At 47.9% G+C, this 20,873-nt stretch overlaps 1 protein-coding gene across 3 annotated transcripts in view; it reads left to right on the forward strand.

Annotated features, from left to right (window-relative positions):
• LOC310699373 (polycystin-1-like) overlaps positions 1 to 20,873 on the forward strand; it is a 77,586-nt gene that overhangs the window by 40,085 nt on the left and 16,628 nt on the right. For 2 of the 3 annotated variants that reach the window (XM_083487082.1, XM_083487083.1), the window contains exons 23-36: positions 5,376 to 5,517; positions 6,697 to 7,302; positions 7,509 to 7,668; positions 9,550 to 9,808; positions 11,105 to 11,300; positions 11,516 to 11,683; positions 13,239 to 13,382; positions 14,966 to 15,176; positions 15,993 to 16,116; positions 16,399 to 16,548; positions 17,595 to 17,653; positions 17,997 to 18,211; positions 18,858 to 18,972; positions 19,295 to 19,467. In XM_083487082.1, coding sequence (XP_083343208.1) covers positions 5,376 to 5,517; positions 6,697 to 7,302; positions 7,509 to 7,668; positions 9,550 to 9,808; positions 11,105 to 11,300; positions 11,516 to 11,683; positions 13,239 to 13,382; positions 14,966 to 15,176; positions 15,993 to 16,116; positions 16,399 to 16,548; positions 17,595 to 17,653; positions 17,997 to 18,211; positions 18,858 to 18,972; positions 19,295 to 19,467 — 2,722 coding nt within the window. The remainder of the gene's footprint in view (positions 1 to 5,375; positions 5,518 to 6,696; positions 7,303 to 7,508; positions 7,669 to 9,549; positions 9,809 to 11,104; positions 11,301 to 11,515; positions 11,684 to 13,238; positions 13,383 to 14,965; positions 15,177 to 15,992; positions 16,117 to 16,398; positions 16,549 to 17,594; positions 17,654 to 17,996; positions 18,212 to 18,857; positions 18,973 to 19,294; positions 19,468 to 20,873) is intronic. The other variant, XR_014522057.1, reaches the window with a different exon arrangement.

Genomic DNA, 20,873 nt, shown 5'->3' on the forward strand with positions numbered 1-20,873 from the left:
TTGGTCAGTGCCCTGGAATGGGACAGAGATTCGGCTCCTGTAAGAGACCTCTTTTGGGAGGGGCTGCATAACTCGATTAAAGATGAGATCGCCAGGGGGGAGAGACCCCGAACCACCCAGGAGGTCGTTCAGAGGGCACTGGCAGTGGGGGTGAGGCTGGAAGGACGTCCGTGGAACAGGGACGAAGGGCGTGGAGGGCGCGAACCAGCCGGGGGCCCCTCCTTCTTTCCCAGGGAAGCAGCGCGGGCGCAATCCACGCCTCCGCCAGGAGGAGGAGCCGAACCTATGGAGGTGGGAGGTGCAAGGGCTCAGTCAGCAACCAGAGCCCTAGCACCAGCAGCAGTGAAAGCGAAGCCTCCTAGAGGGAACAGGAAGTGTTACGTCTGTGAGGAGCCAGGGCATATGGCGAAAGAGTGTCCCCAGAGGCCCCACAAGCTCACTGCAGCCTCAGCAATGGTGACTGCAGCAACACAGCAAGGAGGACCACAGCAGGGAAACGAGGCTGTCTGGCTGGAGGAAGAGGCACTGGGGCCCAGCCAGACGTGTTAGTGACGCAGTCCCCAGCGATTTTACAGCCCGTGAACCCCCTCCCGCCCAAACCAGTAGTGAGGCTCACAGCGTCTCTCCAACTGCCCAATGGAATCACCATGGACGTGCCAATCACCATTGACTCAGGCAGCAATGCGGACTTTATAGGGCAGGACTTTGTCGACAGGCACGCTGTGCAGTTGCTGCCGGCCACACTGCCCCTGCAGGTTGTCACGGTGGATGGCAGGGAGCTGCTCGGGGGGCAAGTGGTGAAGCAGACGCCACCAATGGTGATGCGACTTGGGAATCACAGAGAAATCATCAGCTTCAACGTCACTCGACTATCTGACACGCCCATTGTATTGGGCATGAGTTGGCTGGACAAGCACAGCCCAGCGATGGCTTGGTACCAGAGGCAGCTGACCTTCGGCTCTTCCTTTTGTGCTGAACACTGCATCGTGCCCAGGCAGGAAGGAGAGGAAGAGGAGTCACAGCTGCTGCTAGGCACGCTGCAAGCGATTCCACACAAGTACGCTGAATTTTTGGAAGTTTTCTGCGAGAAGGAGGCAGACAGGCTACCCCCTCACAGACCATATGACTGCAAACTTGACCTGCTGCCGGGGGCGGCGCTGCCTAAAGGGAAACTGTATTCCATGTCAGAGGACGAACTGCAGGAACTCAAAGAGTTCATTGACCATAATTTGCAACGCGGCTTCATCCGGGAGTCCAGGGCAGTGGGGGGCAGTCCCGTATTCTTTGTTAAGAAGCGGGACACGCCCCAGAAAAGACTGGTAGTGGATTACAGGATTTTGAACAGTCTGACTAGGCCATCGGACTTCCCCATGCCCCGTATTGACGACCTCCTCGCAAAGGTACGGAAGGGAAAAGTGTTCACCAAGTTAGACCTGCGGGGGGCGTACAACCTCATTCGCATGCGGGAAGGAGATGAGTGGAAGACAGCCATGTTCACGCCACTGGGGACCTACGAATATAGAGTTATGCCTTTTGGATTGCAAAATGGCTCCCACGTTTTTCAAGCGTTTATGCATCACGTGTTGGCGGGACTTCTCTACAAGACGTGCGTCTGTTTCTTAGATGACATCCTGATCTTTTCGGAGTCGCAGCAGGAGCATGACGGACACGTCAAGGAAGTGCTGAGCAGGCTAAAGCAACATAGGCTCTACGCCAAGCTGGAGAAGTGCCAATTTGACGTGCCGGAGGTGGATTTTCTGGGCTACAAGCTGTCTGACAAGGGGCTCGCCATGGACAGCGCCAAGGTTCGAGCGGTGTTGGATTGGAAGAGTCCGCGCAACCGGAAGGAGGTCCAACGGTTTGTCGGCTTTGCGAACTTCTATCGCAAGTTTATCAAGGGCTTCGCGATGCAGACAGCGGCCATCACTGACACGCTTAGCTCCAAGAAGAAGAAGTTCGTTTGGACAGCGCAGGCGGAGCAGTCCTTTCAGGCACTCAAGCGTCTCTTCGCGTCGGAAGAGCAGCTGCTTCATGTCAACCCCAGCAAGCCGATGAGGGTGGAGACAGACCCTCGGACAGAGCCGTGGGGGCGGTCCTGTTGCAGAAAGACCCGCAGGGGGTGTGGCGACCGGGAGCGTTTTACTCCAGGAAGCTCAGCAAGTCCGAACAGAACTACACCATCTGGGACAGGGAGTTGCTGGCCATTCACGCAGCGTTCAAGGCGTGGAGGCACTTTCTGATCGGCGCCAAGCACACGGTGCAGGTTTGCACGGACCACAAGAATCTAGAGCACTGGCGCACGGCACAGTTCCTGAACCAGAGGCAGATACGTTGGGCTGAGTTCTTTGCAAACTTCGACTTCCGAATAGAGTATGTCCCGGGGGACACCAACATCATGGCAGACGCTCTCTCCCGTAAGCCACAGTATCTGGAGGACGCAACACCAGCGGCCGCCATGCACATCTTCGCACCAGCAGTGTGGGCGTGCGCCGCGGCGACCGTGGACCTAGAGGCGGTGCGACGTGCGTTGCAGGAGGACTCCTTCGCACAAGCAAAGATGGCAGAGGTGCAAAGGGGCAAGGCAGCGGCCGACGGTTTCCGGCTACGAGATGGATTGCTCATCCGAAAAGGGGCCATCTACGTGCCGGGAGACGAACTTCGAGCCAAGGTGCTGCAGCAGCTGCACGACGCGCCCACGGCCGGGCACTTTGGCAAGGAGAAGACGGTGGAATTAGTAGCCAGGGATTTCTGGTGGCCTGGAATGAGAGGGGAGGTCGCAGACTACGTGGCGAGGTGCGACACCTGCCAGAGGGCCAAACCAGTGCACAAACCGCCGGCCGGACTGTTGGAACCGCTGCAAACACCGTTCGAACCATGGGAGAGAGTGGCCCTGGACTTTGTCACGGATCTGCCCAGCTCAAGGGGCAAGACGGCAGTGCTGGTGGTGGTGGACCTGTTTTCCAAGATGGCGCATTTCATTCCGTGTGCGAAGGTGGCCACGGCGGAGCAAACCGCCAAACTGTTCATAGACCACGTGTTCAAGGTTCACGGTCTGCCACGGTCTATTCTGTCCGACCGGGGGCGGCAGTTCATCTCGAATTTCTGGCAGAAGCTGATGGGCTTCCTGAACGTCAAGATCAACCTGGCGTCGGCGAGACACCCGCAGACCAACGGGCAAGCGGAGCGGGTCAATGCCATCATGCAGCAGTACCTGAGATGTTATGCAAATCAACAGCCTGCGACGTGGGTGGATTACCTACCGCTTGCCGAGTTCGCCTACAACAACACGAAGCACGTGTCCACGGGGGTCACGCCGTTCTTCGCCAACAACGGGAGGCACCCCAGAACCTTCCCGGGACTGGAAAGAATGGGGGAGGGGGAGCCGCAGACAGCAGATGCGTTCGCGTCGGAGCTGCAGGAGGTCCACGATCAGCTGAGGCGCCACCTGGAGCTGGCCAAGCACGCATACAAGGTACAAGCAGACAAGCACAGAAGGGTTGGAGAAGAGCTCCACGTGGGAGACTGGGTTTGGTTAGCAGCCCACGCAGTGCCGGCCAGGTCGTTGGCCAAGAAGAAACTAGGGCATAAGCAACTGGGGCCCTACCAAGTCGAAGAGCAGGTCAACCCGGTAGCTTTCAGACTGGCACTTCCGGAGGGTTCCAGAATGCATCCGGTATTCCACAGATCGGTGCTCACTCCCTACAAGGCACCGCACAGGTTCCAGGAACCCGGAACAGCGCCGAGTCCGGTCAGAGACAGAACAGGGCACGCGGAAGTGGCACAGAAGGAGCGCATCAACGAAGTCACTGAGATTTTGGACTCCAGATGGGGGGAAGAGGGGGTAGAATACTTTCTCGCCAAGGAGGGCACCCCGGCCAGTGCGAACAGCTGGGTGCCGGGCTACGCCTTGGACGAACCTCTCCTCAAAGACGAGTTTCATGCCCTCTTTCCCCATAGACCTATGCCAGCAGAATATTTTGACGACTGGCTTTTCACGCCCACACTTTCGGCCAGCACTTTCCGGGGGTTCGACTCGGACGAGGACCCGACACAAGACGTCCGTTCCCCGGAGGGGTCACCCTCGGGATCTGCATCAGAACCCTCGTATTGGTGGGACGATAGGCCAGAGGAGCAGTGGCGCAGACGGTGGCTGGAAGGCCCAGGACGAGCAACACCGACAGGAGGAAGTGAGGGAGAGACGGACATGGACGTTTTCGGGGACGACCCTGGTTTCGAGCACGGCGGCACAGAGATGGAAGCGGAGGTGACTGTCGTCGACGAGAGCGGGGAGGAAGACCCGGGAGACTTCAGATGGAGGCCTGCCACGGGAAGCGACCGATACCCGACGTTCGTCCCTTTGCAACAGCAGCCCCCAGCTCCAGCACCGGAAGGAGGGGAGGGGGGAATGGGGGGCTTCGAGGGGGGGATGGATGTCAGGGGTTTAGGAGCAGAAGCACGGGCAAGGGAGGAAACAGAGAGCGAAGGGGAGGAGGCAGAAGAAAAGATGAGTGACGACGACGACCCGAGATCTCCTAGTCTTTCCAGTGAATCAGAGGATTCACAGAAAGGAGCACCAGTGGCGAGGGCAAGGGGGGAGTCTAGGGGGGCACCCCAGGAAGACAGAGCCAGAGAGGACTCAGGGGGGAGCAGCTGGAAATCGGGACCAGCGTCACCGCCAGGAAGCAGGGAAGAGGAAGGGAGCCAGGGGGGAAGCGCTGGCAGCTCACCACAGGAGGGAGGACATGAGTCAGGAGTGGCCACACCTCCACAGGAGGGAGGACATGAGTCGGGGATGGCCACACCTCCATCGGGGAGCGAAGAAACGGTTGAGAGGAAAGTGGAAGGTTGGGCGCGCGCGCCAAGTTCAAATGCAGAGGAAGGCGGCGCAGTAAGCAGCCCCGAAAGAGAGCCAGGTCCTAAAGCCCGGCGCAAGGAGGCAGGAGGGTCTGGGTCAGCGTCAGAAGAATCCCGGAAGGAAGAAGCCCCGGGGGGTAGAGGGACCCAGAGGAGGACAGTCAGGAGGAAAAGGTGGAGCAAGGCTAGGATATTAAGTTGGTGCACACAGGGCGGAGACTCAGACGGAGCTTCGCCGACCTAGCTACTAGGCGTAGAGTTGCGCGCAGCAGCGTGAGAATGGAAACTGTAATTCAATAAAGACTTTTACTTAATGACCGCTGGCTAGCGTGATCCTCTGTGAGCTAGGATTTTCAAGCAGCTCTGACAGTATGCAACAAACAAACAAATCATTCTGAGTGATGGAAGGAAACTAATGGGTCTGGGGGAGCGGGAGGCTCACTTGATGTGTCCTTTCAAAGAGAGCAATTGTGTGTTTGGGCAAGCAGTGAATAAGTCCTCTTTCCCCCCTGCAACACCAGGCATTCCCAGAAGAGCTCAGCCTTGGATCTCGTACCCAGATGCTGGAAGCTGCCAAGAGAATGATCCAAGTTATCCACAGTGAGACAAAAGAAGGTCACGAAACCCCCGCCTCCGCTGGCAACAGCATCTTGGCAATCCTGGGTAGGCAACAAAGGGCAGACGACTGCCATAACTACAGGGGCAGCACTTGGGCTGTTCAGGAGCTGTGATTCAATCTCTGTCTCCACTCCTGCCCCTGGTTCTCCCCTTTCTAGCCCCTGCAGCCAACAGAAGCAAAACAACTTGCTGGCTTCCTTTATTTAGATTTTTAAAATGGCACCACAAACCTAAAGGACTAGGGTGGGCTTTGTAGGTTAATAAAACCTCAGGCCAAGCTACGTTATACCCATGGCCTGTCTTCCCCTCTACTCATCAAATTGTTCATCATAGTGCAGAAGGAAAAAAGTGGACAGAACTTCCTCCTGGCGTGGCTTCTTTCCATGAATATTCCCAAATTATATTCCTGTTGCGTATAAACAACTTATTCTCCTACCAACTCTTATTAAGAAATTTCTCCCGTGACTTCCTTTTATCCTTTGCCTTTGTTCTCACTCTGCCCCTTAAAGAAAGGATAAGCATCTGTTTTCCTTATCAATGCCAAGGACTGACTCCAAAAAGTCAAATACCTAAGTCGTATCATTACATTACATAGCAACAGTGAACAATGGCCATGACACGCATGCTAAGCAAAGGTCTCTTGCAGACCATATGCACATGGATTTCTGGGAGCTGCTTAAAGAATTCTGGCCTTTTTTGTTTTCCTTATTTTTTATTATTACTTATGTGCAGTTGGTATGAAGAAAAGCTACCTTTCTTGGCAGATTTGTCAGAGAAGACTGTTATGTACTGAGTTGAATAGGATCCAAAATGCAGCAGTCTGATTGGTCCTAGAACAATAGGATTCAGAATGCAGCAGTCTGATTGGTCCACAGGAGCCACCCAATCCAGCTCCAGGTGGAAGTGAATCCGCAACCTGATTGGCCTACAGGAGAATCCTGGAATTAGCCAATCACATGGGGCCCATTGTGTAAATAATGTATATAAAGCAGACATTCTGGGGGAACTTCCATTCTTCCTCACCACTATGAGCTGAATAAAGAGCATGAAATCCACTCTTGACTCCAAGTATATTTCAACACACAATGAAAACCTACTGTGAGTGGGCCCGTCTCTCAGGTCATTAAGCAAACATAATCCCTTGAGGGAGATTGTGAAAACAGGTATAGGAGTGAGCGGCTATAAAGGACTGCATCTCTTGATATGTTATCATGTTGCTCCTAGGAATAATGTTAACTACTGAAGACACGAGACTGCACATGGTGGCGAACGACGGCGTGTCGAAGGAACCAACCCTCAGGAATTGGGTCTCCTCGGCTTTCAATCTCACTCGTGCTCTGATGAGGTCCTTGATGAAGTCCCGAGTGCTGAATGAGGAGACTCTGTCGCTCTCTGTCTCCGAGATCCACGTTCGGGGGAAAAGGGCGGATGCCAGCAATTTGCTGTGCACGATCCCCTCTACGGAGTGCCTCTTCTCTGTGCCTAGGACGCTTGCCAAACAGCTGGCAGAAAGCCAGGAGGTGGTGCAGGTCACCATGGACCTTGCCATCAACCCCTTCCCTTTCAACTACTACTCCAACTCTGCTATTTCCACCCGCCTTGCGCTTCTGGAGTTCGCCACTCCAGCAGGAGCGCCGATCTCAGTTGCCAACCTGCCTAAGGAGAGAGCCATCAGCCTGCGATTACCTGCTGGACAGCAGAAGCTGCAAGACTTGCCCCAAACACTATTGGTCATCCCACCAGGAGACTCTGTTAACTTCACTGTGAAAGTTGCATCAGGCAGCAACGTGACAGGGACACACATCCATGTCAGTTTCACTGTGATGGAGGGTAAGTGTGGCAAGGAAAAGTGGGAGGGAATAGTGGAGAATGCTCAGGTAAGTGACACTCAGGAGTTTCTTTCACAATGTCCTTATACTCCATTGGTGAGCAGCAATGTGGCACTTCCTCTTCCAAACCTGTTTTATCTCTCCTTTGATATGTAATTTTCTCTAGCTCGTACAAGTTACTGAAACGATCCTATCCTTTCTTCCCAGGCTTCGGATTCAGCCAGGAGAAGGTTCCCTCCCTTTATCTTTACGGACATAATGCTCCATCTCCCAATGAGTTCCACTACACCTTGAAGGAGGAAATCGCCTTTTCTAATGGTCTGGAGGAAAACCACAGTAGGGACGTCACCCTCTTAATTTCTCCTCTGTAAGTGTTGTTTATTTATACCCCGCCCTTCCTGGTTCAAAAACTGGGCTCAGGGCAGCTAACAACAAATTTAAAACACTTTAAAACACTTAATTATAAAATACAGTATAAAAACATGAATAACAATAAAAATCAAAAATCAATTAAATAATCCCCAGGGCTAGCTGGCTGAATTGGTCCTACTTGGTCCAGCGAGGAGGTCAGGGGAGAATTAGCTGTGGGGTCTCAGAGTGAGTGATCTTCATAAAAGGGGAGGGGGAGCGAAGAAAAGGGAAATAAAAGATCAGGCTGGATTCAAATTAAAGGCCAGGCAGAATAACTCTGTCTTACAGGCCTGACAGAAGGAGGTTAAATACTGAAGGGCCCTTGTCTCATGGGGCAGAGGATTTCACCAGGTCAGAGCCATCACTGAAAAGGCCCTGCCCCTGGTGGAGGATAGTCTGGCTTCCTTAGGGCCCAGGACCTCTAAACTATGGTTATTCATGGACCTTAAGGTCCTCTGCGGGGCATACCAGGAGAGACGGTCCTGTAGATACGAGGGCCCTAAGCCACAAAGGGCTTTAAAGGTCAAGACCTAGCATGTCTGACCCTGAGGCTGTTCCCATTCCCAATTCCTTGAGCTGCTGTCACTGTGTGTCACAAAGTGGGGAGTGCCTGGTCCACATTAGTAAATGCCTGCCCATCACTAGCTGCTCGTAATATGTCTCCAGTGCAGATAGATGCTCGCTGAGCATAGAATGGGAGATGACACTGGTTGTAAGGGTCGGATCATTTCTGAGCAGTGGTGGATTTATATATAAACTAAACAAGCTATAGCTTAGGGTCCCACTCTCTTGCCCCCCCCCCAAATCACTATTAATATACTTCTTCTTAATAATAATAATGAGAATGATAAATTTTCTTTGTATCCCGCCCTCCCCTGCCAGAGCTGGGCTCAGAGCAGCTAACATCATATAAAACACAATATACATAAAAACAAACAATCGATTAAAATGCATCCCAAAATTAATTCAAATAAATTAAAATTAGACTGGACAGATGGCCATCCTCAAGTTAAAATTGAAAGCTGTTAATACTTGTCAGGACCAGCTATTTCCACTGATATTATAAGGACCTGTGAGCGGGCTAGGAAAGCTCCTTCATACTTATTCATACAAAGAGAAAATGAGTCAGACTGAACCCTGACCAAAGGCCTGACGGAACAGTTCTGTCTTGCAGGCCCTGCAAAAAGATGTCAAATCTCCTTGCGGCCCTGGTCTCTTGTGAGAGAGCATTCCACCAGGCTGGGGCCACGACCGAAAAGGCCCTAGCTCTGGTCGAGGTCAGTCTAATCTCCCTGGGGCTCCTCAGGGTGTTGTTATTTATAGACCATAAGGTCCTCCGTGGGGCAAACCAGGAGAGGCGGTCCCATAGGTACAAGGGTCCTAGGCCATATAGGGCTTTAAAGGTTAAAACCAGAACCTTAAACTTGATCCTGTAATTGTATTTCAGTTCAACAATTGCTTTGATAAAATACATATTTTGTTATGTGCAAATGGCTTTAGATACCTATTAGGTCCATAAATTACCCTATAGCATATATTCAACACAAAAAACAGCGACAATTTGTTGTTGACAAAGACAGCTGGGCATATAAGGACCCCATTACCTTCAGTAGCTTAGGGCTTCATCAAACCTAAATCAGGTCCTGCTTCTGAGCAGATACTTGTGTCATATCGAGCATTCAAAGGACATGAAAGCATGTTCTCCTTGGGGCAGTGCTCCTTGTCCCCTCTGATCAAAACTGGAGAGATTATTTACATTCCCTGTAGTGTTAGTTAATCTAGAGGTAGCTGTTATGAACTTGTGCTAATTTTGTGGCTGTCAACCTCTTCCATCCAGTCATCGTCTCAATGAGACTCATCAGGAATACTACATCAACATCACCAATCGCTTCTGCCATTCCCCCGTCCACGCCAGCGCCTCTGTTTTTGCCAGCCTTTGCCAGTACTTCCATTTTCCCAGCATGCAGTGGAGTGCAGATGGAGTGACCCCAACAGCTGCCACCAGCCCCAAGGAGATTGTCTGCCTGACGGAGCATCTCACTGTCTTTGGGGGTAGCCTCTTTGTGCCTCTTCACAGTGTTGTCTTCTTGCCACCGGTGAGAACTTCCTTTTCAGTTAGACATGCAGAGGGAAGATGAGTGGGCAAGGCTCCCATCAGTCGGTGGGCAACATCTTGTTAACATTGATCTCCTTGAGATACGCATGGCCCTAATGGGGAAGATATTCCAGGCCTGAGCTACTTGGGATCCTCCTCACTGAATATCACGCTCCAGCCATGTATAGAGAGACCCACCAAATGCTGTTTTGGCAGTCCCAGGCAAGCAAGCCAAAACGCCCAGGATTTTATATATTCTTTACTACCCGTGGTACTACCTGTAGTACTACTACCCGTGGTACCCGTGAGCTACCACCTGTGGCTGGTATGAGTTGTGTGCGTATCACAAGCTGTTTAATCGGTTTCCCCAAAACACAACAAACTTCAGGTGTCAAGAATGAAGTGACGTAACATCCATTATGATGACCAATGAAGCACACTAACCCAAAGGAAGAATTAAATAAAACGCCTGCAGGATACATTTAAAAATAATAATAATAATTGTGGAGCTTGGAAGGTCAAACATATGTGCAGCCTATTAGAGTTGCAGAAAACAGTTAAGTTGCAACTTTTGTGGCCTGATATATTGTAATGCATGGTCCGCAATGACTTGGAAACAGAAAGCCTTCTCTCCTTCAGAGAGAAGCTTTAATGTGAGATCAGCAAAGCAAGGGATGTCTTGGGGAGAGAGGGGGCAGGATGGTGCGGTGCATTTCACTCCTGTTGAATTGCGTGGTGTGTAAACCATGTAGAGATTTGTTTAAATATGAGTGGTATATTAAGTGTCCAGATATATAAATAAAGGTCTATGCAGAAGTGGCTAAACTGACATACAAACTGCGAGATAAGGACAACTGTGACTTCAAAGAAGAATGGGAACTTTTTACAAACTATCTAAAAAGACAACAAAATGAACTGGACTCCTTGGCAGGTTTTGAATAAACATACACAAATTTATTGATGGTTAATATAGTAGATAGACAGTATAAGGATTTATACAATTTTACAGTATGCAGAGAACAATATGTGTTGAGAAATCAGAGTGAGGAACTGAGAGAAGTCTTGGGGGGGAGGGAGGGTTCATTGGGGAGGTGGGAGGTAAAGGGAAAAAATAATGAATATGATATGTTTTGATATGTTGAAATTGTGTGTGTGTGTGATATATATATATATATATATATATATATATATATATATATGGCAGAGAACCACAGTTTCTCCACTGGTTGGTTAACCTGGAGCCTTCCCCTCCTCCCCCGCTATGTACACCAATCCCAGTCTGCTTTATTTTTTTCAGAGGAAGCAGTCCTGGCAGAGTCCCTTGGCACTGATCACTTGCACCATCCTTTTCTCCATTTACCTGGGGATAGCATTGATATCCCACAAGCTGGACGACATTGACATCACTCGGGTAGGGATCATCCCTCGGTGTGGCCAGCCTGGACGGTACAAGTACTGGCTGATGGTGAAGACAGGCTGGAAAAGAGGCTCAGGTATGGGAAGAGTCAGGGTATTGTTCTGATAGCCCATTTCACCATTGAACATGCTTCCGTACTCGCCCTTTCCCCCCTGGTATTTGCACCTTCCACTCACTCCTGAGAAATGGCTTTGTCTTTAAGGTGCTACGAGACCCTTTGTTGTAAAGAGCTAATGATTCACAGGAGTTTAATTTAACATTACCTTCCGCTATCCTGTGCATCTTTTGAAGGTACCACAGCCCATATAGGGATCAGATTATATGGGCTGAACAAAAGCGGCTCTCGCCACCTGGACAAGGGCTGGGCCTTCCAGAGAAACAGCCAGGATATTTTCCAAGTAGAAACGGATGCAAACCTAGGAGAGATTTGGAAGATCCACGTCTGGCATGATAACACGGGTATGACTTGACGATCAATGCTCTTTTTGCTCTTTTAAATCTTTAAAATACATTTATGTGCTACCTTTCCTCTAAGGAGTTCAGGGGCAATGTGCATGATTCCCCTGCCTCCCATTTCATCCTTAGGCTAAGAGATAGTGGATAGGTCTCCCCAGTTCTCGTCCGACACTCTAAACCAGCAAACTTTTTCAGCAAACATTTTCAGCGGGGGGCCAGTCCACTGTCCCTCAGACCTTGTGGGGGGCCAGACTATATTTTGGGGGGGAAATGAACAAATTCCTATGCCCCACAAATAACCTAGAGATGCATTTTAAATAAAAGAACACATTCTACTCATGTAAAAACATGTTGATTCCCGGACCATCCACGGGCCAGATTTAGAAGGTGATTGGGCCAGATCCAGCCCCCGGGCCTTAGTTTGCCTACCCATGATCTAACCACTACATCACACTGCAGAGCAAAAAGCAAGGTGCCCACAGTCCAGAAAGCCCAGTCTTGCAATTTGCTATGGACAGCAGAATTTCTAGGTAGCCAGGTACCTTTGACTGTTCACAAGCAGGTTGTGATGGTGTTGGCTTTCCCTGGTTATTTGTCCCTGAGTCTGGCATTCTGCTTCATTTAACGATTCAGCATAAGACTGCATGCACAGCACAAATTTAAAGCACACTTGAAGCACATGACTTCCCCCAAAGAATCCTGGGAACTTTGTTTGTTAAAGAGTGCTGGGAATTGTAGCTCTTTGAGTGCTAAACTCCACAGGATTCTATGGAGGAAGCCATGCGCTTTAAATGAATGGTGTCTGTGCAGCCTGATAGCCTTTAATAGATCTTTCTTCCATGAATTTGTTCAGTTTAGTTTCTATCATCAAATGTTGTAGTTGTGCTTTCCATAAACTGATTACACTATAGCCAAGTTCACACAATATCAGTGGTTCTCAAAGGGTGTGGCAAGAGAAGACCACAAATGTGGCAGGAAGATTCAAGGACAATCAAAGAAACATTTAAACATTTCTGTATAGTGTAGTATCAAAGAATGCTTTTATTTATTTGCAGAATATTGATAGATATCTTCAAAATGAGAGCAAGAGCGTCAAGTGATACTGAGGACAATCCTAGCTGTGTTTTCAAATGTATTTCTTATCAATAAAAAATTCAGTGTGGCACAAGGAAATTTTTATTAAAGTGTGACCCAGAGAAATAAGTCTGAGAACCACTGTTCTAAGCCAAGCTGTGTGAACATAAAGGACCCCAGAGAGGAGCTCACAATTGCTATGCTCTTCCCTGTTCCCTTCAGCTGCTGCGCTGTGCTATGCCAAAGTTTGGCTTAGTGTGGTTTCTGAACCAGGACTCGGGATTAAGTTCTCTCCTCCTTAACTGCAAACTAAATCCAAAAAACAATCAAAAGGGACCAGGGAGGAGCAAAGTTTCTGGGAGCCTATCTCTGGGCACCCATCCATTTGTGTGGTCCGGTGCCCCCTGTTGCCACAGTCCTGAACAATTGTCATTCGGCTAGTTATTTGGGGGACGTTCGCTTCACCATCTTTCTTTATGACCAGGTATGGACCCCTCTTGGTACCTGCAGCACGTTATTGTATGGGACAAGCAGACAGACAATATGTACTTCTTCCTAGTGGAGGACTGGCTGTCTGTGGAAAATGAAAAGAATGAGGGAATGGTGGAAAAAGAGGTCCTTGCAGCATGTGAGTTGATAGCCTGTGAGAATAGCGTCCTGAGCATTGCAGTTTTCATAGGTATCGGTAACCACGGGACTAGAAAATTGGCTGGGTAGTTCAAACCAGTATGGGATATCAAGTCTCTGGTATCCTACATTAATCTAACCTTCTTGGCCCTTTTTTATTTATTTCATAAAATTTATACACCGCTTGATTGTAAAAAAAGAACCCTCAAAGCAGTTTACAGAAAGAGTTGCCACTTCCAGTGCAAAGTACTATACAGTTGTGCCTTGGACGTCTAACAGAATCCATTCTGGAAGTCCATTTGACTTCCAAAACATTCGGAAACCAAAGGGCAGCTTCTGATTGGCTACAGGAAGGTCCTGCAGCCAATCAGAAGCCCCGTTGGACAGTCAGCTTCCAAAAATAGTTCACAAACCAAAACACTTACTTCCGGTTTGCAACGTTTGGGAGCCAAAACGTTCGAGAACTAAGCTGTTCAAAAACCAAGGTATGACTGTAGTGATGAGCTGACATAGCGTACATCTTGCCTTGAACACTGGGCAGTTTCTTAATATTAAGACCAGCATCAGCACCCTCAAGCAGCTGCTGGGACCCAAGTTGTAGGCATTTTGGTCCACTCACTCTCTTGACTGCAGCTGGTTCTGGGATTCATTGCACCATTCAGGGGCATTGTGGGTAATTTAGATGGTTGGTGGATTCCCAGAGTCTGCCACTGTTAACAGGTAAGCCTAACGGGGCAGAGACCAATCACGGGAGCCAACCATGTGGGCACCTTGCCCCCACCCCGATTTAATGCCAAATCGGTTTTAACGCACACACTCATTTTCTTCTTTGTCTAAACTACTTTCTTTGAGTGCTTTCTCATTCACTTTCCTTCCTCTTTCTCAGTCTGTTGCATCTATTCATCAATCACATGGTGACTTGTGGCCTCTTTATCGCTAGACCTCAGCCTGCCTCAGAAGCCATTCTTGTCCCTAGAGCCTGGGTGCGGACTTTAATCCCAGCCAAACTTTCCTTTCCCTCACAAAATAAAAAAAAAATGTGGGTTTGGGGGAACTGGAATGTTTTTATTATTATTTGTGTTTTTATTGTTTATTACTTTTGTTGGTCACTGTATACAAAAGGGGGGGACTCTTAGAATGATTTAACAGGACAAAATGCTGCAGATGAAACAATTAAAACTGGAAAAGTTAAAACAATGAATGCAAGAATACACAAAATGCTCATCCAATAACATATTAATAAGGACAAGTCCTAACCAACCCATTAAAGGATGGGCACCACCATAGGGGCCTATTTAATTACCAAAGGCCTGAGTAAATGAAAATGGTCGGGGGGGGGGGATGTTTCTGTGAAAAACACTGTGGCATTTTGCACATGATATACTTCATTTTTTTCATATATGAAAAGTTTTCTGCATCACTGACAAGGTAACTGGTGGCCAAAATTAGTAACAAGTCCAGTAGTTAAATTATAATTATGACAATGGTGATGCTGGCTAGAGGAAATAAGGATGGTTTGGCATGAAGAGATGCTGTCGGCAGCAACTAGGAGGCAGTGAACTTGGTTTCTGTTATTGTTTACAGGTCCACAGGAACTGAGATGCTTTTCCCGAATTTTCCCTGCGCAGATGCGCCTTGGGTTTTCCGACTGGCACATCTGGCTTTCTGTTTGGAGCCGTCCTCCTAACAGCCGCTTTACCCGGGTACAGAGGCTCACTTGCTGCTTGCTCATGGTTCAGCTCTTCCTAGCTACGTGTGCCGTCTGGTATGGTGCAGTTGGAGTTAAGGGCCACAGGTGAGCATATCGGGGGGCAAGGGAGGGAATGCGCAACAGGTGCAAGCAGAAAGGAAGGATGAGCTCAGTGGAATGTTACTGACACACCATCCATTTAAAACACATGACCCTCTCTTCCCCCCAAATCATAGGGTGGGAGATGGCCTCAGCCCAGAATACCTGAAGGAGCGTCTCCACCCCTATCGTTCTGCCTGGACACTGTGGTCCAGCGCCGAGGGCCTTCTGGCGGTTCCCTCACTGCGAGAAGCCAAGTTACAGGGAACCAGGCAGAGGGCCTTCTCGGTAGTGGCACCCACCCTGTGGAATGCCCTCCCACCAGATAGCCAATGAAATTAACAACTACCAGACTTTTAGAAGACATCTGAAGGCATCCCTGTTTAGGGAAGCTTTTACTATTCAATGAATTATTGTATTTTAGTATTTTGTTGGAAGCCACCCAGAGTGGCTAGGGAAACCCAGCCCAGATGGGCAGGGTATAAATTATTATTATTATTATTATTATTATTATTATTATTATTATTATTATTAGACCTATGGCCAAAGAGCTTGAAGAGCTACATTTACCAGCATCTTAACAAACTACAGTTCCCAGGATGCCTGGGGGAGAGGGGAGTTAGATGCTTTAAGTGTATGGCTATAATCAGATGGCTCCTTTCGAGCTCTGACTATCTGATGCATGGATATCATGTTTGTGTTTATGGTCTAAAAACCGTGCCCTCAGAAAGGAGTCCACATAAAATATGACACTATTCAGATCATTGCTCACTTACTCTAGGCTCTGGCTAAATGGCTAAATCTACATTTTCCCCCCTGCAGCTATCCTGTTGGAAGACAGATTTCTGTGACCGCAGAGAGCATTGTGGTTGGAATAACTGCAGCATTCGTGGTTTACCCCATACAACTACTCTTCAGTTTTCTCTTCCGGAAAACACGCAGTAAGGTACCTCCTTCAATCATAAAGGCAAGCTAACCAGGAACCGAGGAAGGAAAGCCACAAAAACAGACATAACTGATAAGAATGGGAAAAATACAAATGCTATAGAATTGTAGAGCTGGAAGGGACTGCTGAGTCATGAATCGTTTCCTTTACATTGTGAAATGAATTAGAAATTACCAAGCAAGTGTTGAGTGGAGCACCAGCCTCTCAAGTGGGTGGCAGCAGGACAAGGACCCCACTGAATGTTTGGTTAGGGTGCGTGAACATGTCCCCTCTGTCCAACAGATTGTAATAGAAGATCCTGACCCGCCTGCTCAGGACTGCCAGACTGTGGAGATGGATGTGTCTCTTGACTGCTCTAACTTGGGTAGCTCCTCCTTCTTATCTGTCCCTGGAAGAATGGAGTCCATTGTGGATATGGGTTCTGTTGGCAGTGTGAGTAGAGCTATTCTGTGGGCCTCGTAGTGGCAATAGAAAGAATTTCCACAGTGTTGTATGGTACAGGCAAATGCTGAACTTGCATGAGATCCTGTAACCAGCCAGCAACCCCCGCAGGCTTGAGCTATTGTTTTAAAAAGCATTTATATCAATGTATAATGTTCAACGTGCTATGCATATAATATCTTGATTGTCTTTACAAGAACCCTGTGAGGTAGTTTGATTGCTTGTACTTATCATCATCACCCCCATGTTGCAAATGCAGGAGCTGAGTCTTGAGAGACTGTGGCTTACCTAAGACCAGCTAGTGAGCTTGTAGTTGAGGCGAGGTTTGGATTTCCTGGTTTAAACTCCTGCCTCCTCATCCCACCGCAAGGGATTTGGCTACCAAGGACATCCAGAGGACATCTTGCATTTTCAAAGCTTTTTTTTTTTTTTTCCAAAATAGAATTCTTAGTTGTGATGCCTTTGTCAGCCACTTCTATCTTAAAGGAGCTGCTTTGCTGGAATAAATTCTTCAGATCATGAGATACATTTGCAGGAGTAAAGAAAAACGGTATCCACCTTTATTTTATGTTCTACACAACTATACATTGGTACCTCGGGTTACAGACGCTTCAGGTTACAGACACTTCAGGTTACAGACTCCGCTAACCCAGAAATAGTACATTGGGTTAAGAACTTTACCTCAGGATGAGAACAGAAATCGTGCGGTGGCAGCAGGAGGCCCCATTAGCTAAAATGGTACCTCAGGTTAAGAACAGTTTCAGGTTAAGAACGAACCTCCAGAACGAATTAAGTTATCGTACCGAGGTACCACTGTAAAGGGTGGTGCCCTGTCATCTATTTCATCTAGATACCCTCAGTTTGACTTCCGTTCAATCTGACATAGTAGCAGAGAGATTAGTTTACTTCTATACCCTGAATGGTAATCGGGATGAAGGTTCTTTTGAGGTTTACATTTCTTGGTTTTATGTGGCATCCATACTTGGCATTTCCCTCCCTTTTGACCATTTTAATTTGTTTTATTTTGTCTTTTACAGGAATCCCTCTTTAGTAGAAAGCCAGTTTCCAACCAGAAGAACTTCATAGGCAACGACAGGTATTGTTACAATACTGCATGGCAATAGCAAAAATAGCAAGGGAGCATGACAGTTTCACCTTGGTCCTAGAAACAGCTTTGGTAGGTTTGTCTGAGCAGACCTTGAGGCACAAGAATCTTTTCTCACCCTAGAACAGGCTTCCCTAACCCAGTTCCCTACTGAGGATGTTGATTGCTGGCTCTCTCATCAACCCCAGCCAGAAGGGGCAATGGTCAGGGATGTGAAAGTCTGTTTCAGATTATCTAGCTACAGTTGAAGCATCCTCAACTAGTTAAACAAGGTGTGAGCTTCCTACTGGCCAAGGTTATGACCTTATTCAGGTGCCTTTTCAAAAATCTGCAGGGCTGCCAATCAATGGCCTTCATGCAACAGCATATTTGATATTCCGGACCTTCTGAACTCTGACCCCCTGATGAATGGAAGTCGGATTCTCAAGAGGAAGAAGGCAATGGCCAAGTTGGGAATTGACTCCATGTCCAGTTCTGATGATGACCCCCTGTCCTTTTCATTCAGAGATTCTGAGGACAGTAGGAGGTCGAGCTGTGGCCATCACTCTGGTAATCTCCTACCACATTTTTCTTACTATGTCTCCCTTGCACTCAGTCTCTCTCACACATAGATTCACTCCTGTTTATGAGTAGACATTTGGCTATGGTAAAAAAACGAACCAAAGGTTTACTTGGTAGATTAATCAACCTAGGCTGCAATCCTAATACTCACTAGAGGAGTAGGTCCCACTGAACACAGCAGGGCTCACTGTTGAGTAAACATGCGTAGGATTGCACTGCATCCTTTTACTGATAAATTTGGGCCAATCATAAGTGAAAGCAATTTCTAGCTGGTTTAGGGTACACTTGTTTGTTTGCTTTTTATGCTATTTTGATTCCGAAAAGGAACTTTGAAAGTTGGCCTTCCTCATAATGAGTTACTTCTTTCTATATACATAAAAATGTAAGGTTGTCATCACGCAGACCCCCCTTTGGAGGATTTGTAATGAAAAAGGTGCTTCGTAGTTGTAATGTGTGGTAGGAGGAATGGACATAGGGATGAAGATTGAAAGTGGGGTGCAAAGCAGGGCTGCAGAATAGGTGAGAGAAGTGGCTTCAGAAATGGGGTTGGGAAGGTGAAAAGCAAGCTTAGCTGCATGAAGGCCTAACAGTAGGACCTACTTTATAACTTCAGTTTTTCTTATTGTCCCCACAGCGGAAGGTTTGCTCAACTGTGTGGTTGACAGAACTCAGGAGAACATCTCTGACTGTGTCACATCTGACAGTGGCCGGTTTTCACCCCAAGTTGAAGCAGATCTCATCTATGATGGGTATGTTGCCTGGTCTGCTGCTGCCTTGAGCAGCCATTCAACTCAGAGATGGGGGCTCGCAGGAGCGGAGGGAACAAGGTTAAGAAAGTAAATGGATGGACAGCCCAAACTCATAATAATTAGTATCTCAATCAATTGAGTTATACACATAAATACAGTCGTTCATTCCCATTTGGGTTGTTTTCAGTTAAAAAAGCATATTTTGGTTAATGAAAACAGACAGATGTGTTGTTGTATGTGTTGTTGTACTTTCCCTGGTGGCTGAGACACATCCTTTGCCTCTAATTCTGGCACATTCTTCTTTTGTCCCCTTGGCTGGCAGAATGGAAAGTTCTAGTAGTGGCTGGTCCGATGGGATTGTGCAGCATGGAAGCAGCTGGGGCTTACTGCGGAAGTCGTTCTCTTATGTCTCTGCTATGACCAATATTGGCAGCGCTTTCTTTTCTGACCTGGAACTTCCTCCTGCTACTGTTTCCTCGCTTTCTACCCGGATTGGTATGTGTGAACACTAATGGGATACGTCCTCATAGACTTGTATTATGGGAACCTCAATGCTGGGACAGGGGGCACCTGTAATATGAATTAACATAGATTAGATTTCCCTTAAAGGTAAAGGTAAAGGGATCCCTGACCATTAGGTCTAGTCGTGGCTGACTCTGGGGTTGCGGCACTCATCTCGCTTTATTGGCCGAGGGAGCCGTGCTTCCGGGTCATGTGGCCAGCATGACTAAGCGACTTCTGGCGAACCAGAGCAGCGCACGGAAATGCCGTTTACCTATCTATCTACTTGCACTTTGATGTGCTTTTGAACTGCTAGGTTGGCAGGAGCAGGGACCGAGCAATGGGAGCCTGTCGCAGGGATTTGAACCGCCGACCTTCTGATCAGCAAGTCCTAGGCTCTGTGGTTTAACCCACAGCGCCACTCGCGTCCCTTTCAGATTTCCCTTAGCACACTTTCTCTTTTGTACATATGATCAAGGCAGCTAAATTTCTTCTCCCACCTTTTGCACAGTTGTTTAAAGGCAGAATCAGAATTTTATTATGAGTTGGGGTATAGTAATTATTCTGGATTAACTAATGCGGGGGGAGGGGGGGAGAAACAGTCTGTTTTTCTTTTCACATGTCATTGACCCGGTGAAGCTAGTGCCTGGACCCCTGTGCAAGAAAAAGACATGCCATTTTCATGGCAGTCTTAAGGGCTGACAAAGGATAGGATGGTGCAGCGTTTGATCCTGGTCAAATTTTACTCCTGACTACTTAACCCTTTCTGTTGTTTTATCTAGACTTTGGAATAGTCTCCTCAGAGAAGATCATCTGCCCCTTTCCATAATATATTTCAGCAAAAACAATTTTATTTATGCATACTGTTAAAGTAAAAAGCAGATAAATGGCTGTAGGAGGTTGCTTTGAGTTTCTGTAATGATACAGTCGTACCTTGGTTCTCAAATGCCTTGGTACTTGAATGTTTTGGCTCCCGAACGCTGCAAACCTGGAAGTGAGTGTTCCGGTTTGCAAACATTTTTCAGAAGCCGAACGTCCAATGTGGCTTCCAATTGAGTGCAGGAAGCACGTGCAGCCAATCGGAAGCCACGCTTTGGTTTTCGAACAGTTCAAGGAGTCGAACAGACTCCCGGAACGGATTAAGTTCAACAACCAAGGTACAACTGTATATGTTTTCCCAAAGTAGTTTGTTATTGTTTTCTCTTCTGTGATTTTACATGATTTTATTGTTTTGAATTTATTTTGTTGGGAACACAAAATACTGTTGGACACCATGAGTTTATGCTACATATATTGTTTTGGAATATTATTTGTTTCTTTTTAAAAAATAAATAAATTTGACACTTTTAAGTGGAAATGAAGAATGAATATGGTCTCACTTGAGTGATGTTCCCTTATGG

This window comes from Podarcis liolepis (assembly GCF_965112155.1).
Source record: "Podarcis liolepis genome assembly, chromosome: 2".
Taxonomy (NCBI): domain Eukaryota; kingdom Metazoa; phylum Chordata; class Lepidosauria; order Squamata; family Lacertidae; genus Podarcis; species Podarcis liolepis.